This window comes from Chelonia mydas, chromosome 1 (genome assembly GCF_015237465.2).
Source record: "Chelonia mydas isolate rCheMyd1 chromosome 1, rCheMyd1.pri.v2, whole genome shotgun sequence".
NCBI lineage: Eukaryota > Metazoa > Chordata > Testudines > Cheloniidae > Chelonia > Chelonia mydas.
The window spans coordinates 27,354,810-27,360,809 of NC_057849.1; the positions used below are offsets into that span (position 1 = coordinate 27,354,810).

The 6,000-nt window shown below is 45.6% G+C and overlaps 1 protein-coding gene across 1 annotated transcript in view; it reads right to left on the minus strand.

Annotated features, from left to right (window-relative positions):
• The window catches only part of SLC36A4 (solute carrier family 36 member 4), a 232,567-nt gene extending 227,393 nt beyond the window's left edge, over positions 1–5,174 (minus strand). Inside the window, exon 1 of the mRNA XM_007069478.4 lies at positions 5,066–5,174. Coding sequence (XP_007069540.3) covers positions 5,066–5,093 — 28 coding nt within the window. The 5' untranslated portion in view covers positions 5,094–5,174. The remainder of the gene's footprint in view (positions 1–5,065) is intronic.
• Between the last annotated feature and the right edge of the window lie 826 nt (positions 5,175–6,000).

Consider the following 6,000-nt stretch of genomic DNA (forward strand, 5'->3'; position numbering starts at 1 on the left):
AGGTATTTTGCACCTCTACATGCCTGGTGGCTTTATATCAACCTCTGTGTCGAGTAGGTGTCTGATAAGTTTGGATGGAAGAAAAAGGAGCTGTTCCCCCCCTCCCGTGCCCCCTCTGCGCCTCTTGGCTGCTATCAACACTGGACACTATGTCCATTATATAAGTATTTCCTCCATATTCCTATTTTAAAACAATAATTCACTATCCAACCACTCAATCATGCTCTGTGCTCTTTCGCACTATCCACTGGACTTTAGAGCAACTAAACTAATACTATTACAACAACCATGTTCTCATCATGGATCTATGAGTTCACATATCTATGCAAAACCAATATCCTATGGAAAATATAAGATGAATCTATACTGTACTATGTTTTACTTGCCTCTACTGAATAAAATCAGAACTTCTCAGTTACATATCATACCCCTTATACTGTTGACAGATAAAAGAGAGATTCTTCTTTAGCAGAACGAGCAGGATCCTGAAATCTATTCCTGCTATCATCATGAAATTCCAAGCAGCCAGGATGTATAATGACAGGACTTCACAGCTGTGCCTAGGGGGCAACCAGTTTGTTAAATATCACAATTTCCACTCAAAGTCACATGTTCCTGACACCCTGCAAGTTTTCTATTAATGTATTACGTGTTTGAGGTTCTGTTTGCTTTTCTTTGGAGATTTCTTCACTTCTACTCTTTCACCCATATTTATTCAAGAAATAGACTAAAACTGATTCATCCCTTCAATCTTCCAACACACATTCTGTTATAAAGCTGCATAAAACCCTCATTGCTGTGCTTTTCCCATGTTACTCAACATACCTGGAGGCATGTCATCCAACTGGTTAGATAAATTAACCATTAGCACAAGGCAGACTTGTTGAACTTGTTTACAGTTCAGGTTGCAAAGGAAGAGTAACACAGGTCTATATAGAGCTAAATGTAATAAAAGCTATGCCTGCAGATATGTAATATTATTACATCCAAGTAAATCACGGCTTGTGACTTGCTTGTCTGCCACAGTCATATAACATGTCTAAATTTCTATTGCTCTTCTCTGTTTATACTGAAGTTTGAAGAGAAATGTTTGTAAGATTGGCTACCGCTAAGTCTAGTGAGAACTAGCCTTCATTTCATTTTAAATGAATAGGAGCTTTCTCTGAATTTTTGACTACATGCCCCTTTAAGATTGGTGCTTTAAAAGTAGAGACCTGCTGACAATACATAGAATTTTAGCTTAGCTGAGTAGAGTTATAGATAAACATTTTTATGGCTGACTTAGAACAATGCTTCCTCAGCTCTCGTCCCCTAATGCCCCTATTCTACTTGCGCTATATTGATGACATCTTCATCATCTGGACCCATGGAAAAGAAGCCCTTGAGGAATTCCACCATGATTTCAACAATTTCCATCCCACCATCAACTTCAGCCTGGACCAGTCCACACAAGAGATCCACTTCCTGGACACTACCGTGCTAATAAGCGATGGTCACATAAACACCACCCTATACCGGAAACCTACTGACCGCTATGCCTTCCTACATGCCTCCAGCTTTCATCCTGACCACACCACACAGTCCATTGTCTACAGCCAAGCTCTACGATACAACTGCATTTGCTCCAACCCCTCAGACAGAGACAAACACAAGATCTCTATCAAGCGTTCTTACAACTACAATACCCACCTGCGGAAGTGAAGAAACAGATTGACAGAGCCAGAAGAGTACCCAGAAGTCACCTACTACAGGACAGGCCTAACAAAGAAAATAACAGAACGCCACTAGCCGTCACCTTCAGCCCCCAACTCAAACCTCTCCAACGCATCATCAAGGATCTACAACCTATCCTGAAGGATGATCCAACACTCTCACAAATCTGGGGAGACAGGCCAGTCCTTGCCTACAGACAGCCCCCCAACCTGAAGCAAATACTCACCAGCAACCACATACCACACAACAGAACCACTAACCCAGGAACCTATCCTTGCAACAAAGCACGTTGCCAACTGTGCCCACATATCTATTCAGGGGACACCATCACAGGGCCTAATAACATCAGCCACACTATTAGAGGCTCGTTCACCTGCACATCTACCAATGTGATATATGCCATCATGTGCAAGCAATGCCCCTCTGCCATGTACATTGGTCAAACTGGACAGTCTCTACGTAAAAGAATAAACTGTCACAAATCAGATGTCAAGAATTATAACATTCATAAACCAGTCGGAGAACACTTCAGTGTCTCTGGTCACGCGATTACAGACATGAAAGTTGCGATATTACAACAGAAAAACTTCAAAACCAGACTCCAGCGAGAGACTGCTGAATTGGAATTCATTTGCAAATTGGATACAATTAACTTAGGCTTGAATAGAGACTGGGAGTGGCTAAGTCATTATGCAAGGTAACCTATTTCCCCTTGTTTTTTCCTACTCCCCCCCCCCCCCCCCCCCCCCCCCCACACACACACACTGTTCCTCAGACGTTCTTGTTAAACCCTGGATTTGTGCTGGAAATGGCCCACCTTCATTATCATACACATTGTAAGGAGAGTGATCACTTTAGATAAGCTATTACCAGCAGGAGACTGGGGTGGGGGGAGAGAACACCTTTTGAAGTGATAAACACCCATTTTTTCATGGTCTGTGTGTATAAAAAATCCTCACTGCATTTTCCACTTTATGCATCCGATGAAGTGAGCTGTAGCTCACGAAAGCTCATGCTCAAATAAATTGGTTAGTCTCTAAGGTGCCACAAGTACTCCTTTTCTTTTTGCGAATACAGACTAACACGGCTGCTACTCTGAAACCAGATAAATAATGCGTGCACACAAATATTTCACATAAAGACGTGGGCACACATACATATATAAGTTGTAAGCCAGTATGTATATATAATCTTTTAAACCTACACACAAAGGACATGAACTTCCAGTTTAATCTATGACATAAGTTAACTCCATTGCCCTCATGCCATGAGGCTCTGCAGTATATCAAATGGTACTGTAACCAGGTATTTACTCAAATACCCACTGCACACCTGAGTGAAGTGGAAACGATGCGTTGCTGTAAGTACATAAAGCTTCTTAAAGGCTTCAAAAGGTGAGATTTACAGCATAGATGAGACAAATGTCAAATCAAGAGAAATAGTAACCTGAGAGTAAAAATGCCTAGCATCAAAGATCAGTTCTGGAGATCCACTATAAGGGACTTGAAGAGAAGCCAAATGCATTTGATCTAAAGCCCAGAAGAGTCAACGGGAGCCTTTATGGCCCTTAATGCCAACTGACACCACATTGTGCCTGAGTATGTACAGTCTGTAAAAGCAACAATCAGATTCCCATTTTAAAGTAAAAAAACGCCTATCCCACTGCAGAATTCCTTTTGCAAAAGGGCTTGGCAGAGATTGATGAATTACACTTCATAATTTCAAGAATAGGTGTAACAGAAGATGAATTCAGATAGTAAGGAACTTAAGCCTAAAAGAGAAGCAACGTATTTTTACACCTAAAAAGAAGTTTTATTTTTTTTCTCCAATGGTGCCAAATCCAAGATCAGAGAAAATACTATTTTTGCAAGTATAAATGAAAAGAATATAATGGGGGGAGAGAAATCTAACGACATACACTTTTGGAAGGTAGAGGCAAAGAATGAATGATACTTGTTAGGATCCTGAAGCTATGCATCAGTAAAATTGTTATATGTAAAAGCTACCACCCTTTGCTATTGAAAGGGTTTTATTCTGGGAGTCCTATTCATCATAATGGAGAGAGTTCCTCCAGAATATCATGGATGCCTAAATTCAGTAGTTGAAAAATTAAAAGGCTTTTATTTAACCATAAACTGAGATTAGTTTTAAAGAATCGCACTCATGGTGATAACGGACTGTTTTAGTCAGTGTTTTTCACATGACATCAAAGAACAAAAACATCAGTCCATTTTAACCTTCCTCAGATTGTCACATCTTAAGAGACAGGTATATATTGGGGGTTCCCACATTTTTGTGATTTACAACAAATCAGTCATAGTGAATTAATGCTTTTGGACATTTTCAAATATAGGTGTCAAAAATTAGCTGCTTAAATGAGTCTAGTGACCTGATATTTAGAGGTGCTAACTAGTCACACCTCTCAAAGTCTAAATTTAGGTGTCTAATCACGGATTTAGATGCCTTGCTTTAGACACTCCAAGTTTGAAAACTTCAGCCAAAAGCTGTAGCTGGCTGCGGAGGCAGCAGATGTCACGACGATCAGAAGAAGCCACCGCACAACCTCGCTTCGCAGGCAGCAGCGTTACCCAGCGGCTAGGCTGGGAACGCAGACTCGGAGCTGAAGCGACAGCAGTTCTGGGCCCGGTTTCCCAACCTCCCCACCACCTGCCATTGCGGCTGTGGGCACACGGCCCCGGGAGCGGGTGGGGGGGGGCTCCTCGGTGTCCCCCACATGGCTCCTCCTCAGCGTCCCCCGCCCAGAGCTCGGCCCAGCAGGCAGCGGGTCACTCGTCCCCCTTGGGCGCAGCTCCCCGAGCCCCCGCGCTAGCCAGCCTGGCCCGGCTCTGGGGAGTCAGCAAGCTGGGGGGGGGGTTACCGCCATCACCTCCCCCGGCGCGCAGAGAGGCCCGGGCCACACAACAGCGGCCAGCGGCGGAGAACCCAGCGCTCCCCCCGCCCCGCTGCCGGGACACGCCCGCCCTGCGCCCTGCCACCACGGGCCTCCCGGATCAGTGACAGGGCCCCGCACACCTCGCGCCCCTCCCCCCTGTGCAGGAGACACCCGCCCCCCGCGGGAGGCCCGGGCTCAACCCCAGCACGGGGAAACCGCAGGAGTTGTTAGGAGGAAGGGGCTGCAGTGGTTCAACCCTTCCTCCCCCCCTCCGGTGGGATGGTTTATCCCGCCCTGCAGATGCGTTACCGGCGGAGCAAACCATTCTCTCCAAGTGCGGGGGGGAGTCAAATCTCCTCAGCCCCCTTGTGCCCTCTACCCCCGCCGCACAGCAAGCCACTGCCCATTCCGCCCCGCCTCACTTTCACCACCATCCCCAGACAACGGAGCACGCTGTACCTAGCTCTTCTCTAGCCGCCGCTTCCATCTTTCAATGGTCCCTCCGCTCGCCCTGCCTCAATGTGGAGCCGGCCGGCACAGGGAGGCAGTGCGCATGCGCCACCTGTCCCTTCAGCACACCATAGAAACGCACAGGGAGGATAGACAAGATGCCCCAGGAGGGGAGGAGGGAGGCGTTAGGCCTCCAGAGTCCAGAGCTCTTTAGGGATGCGCCCTGCAGTAGGAACAGGGGCATATTCCAGGGCTGCTCTGCGGCCCATAGATGCTGCAGGCGCCTGTCTGTAATTAACTCCCGCCGGAGTTGGTTCTCCCTTCAGCCCAACTCTGGCTGCAGAGCAATAGCCCCAACCTCAAGCATTCAAAAATTTTGCATCAGGCTCTGAAAAATCATAGGATTTTACAATAGGGCACGTTGGGTCTTTTTACTTGACCTGTAGTGTTGGAACGTATAGGGGGTCCCATTGTCAAGTTTTTCCAACAACAACTCTGAGGGCTAGAAACTTACTTTGTTAAAAATGAAAGCTAAACTTCTTAGGGTATAGATAGCCTGATTCTGGCACTTGGGGGTCTAGGGATGACAAATTCATAATCCTGCTAGACACCAACAACCATGGATTTAACAAGTGTTATGGCTCATTACAATAATTTGTAACACTGCGCTGCCTGCCACCCTTTATTGCCCACTTCAAACCCTTTATGCATAGTAGTCTAACCCCCACTCTTACTTTCAAGTGACCACCTCCAATATGTGTTACCCTTTCTGCTTAATCTGTCCCAACTTGTATTTAGCTCAGAAACTGCTGCCTTCCCCAGATCTGAAGAGCTCTGTGTAGCTCAAAAGCTTGTACCTTCCACCCACAGAAGTTCATCCAATGAAAGCTATGTCTCTATATAAAATCATAAATCATAGTCACATGACTTGGTTTATCATCCCA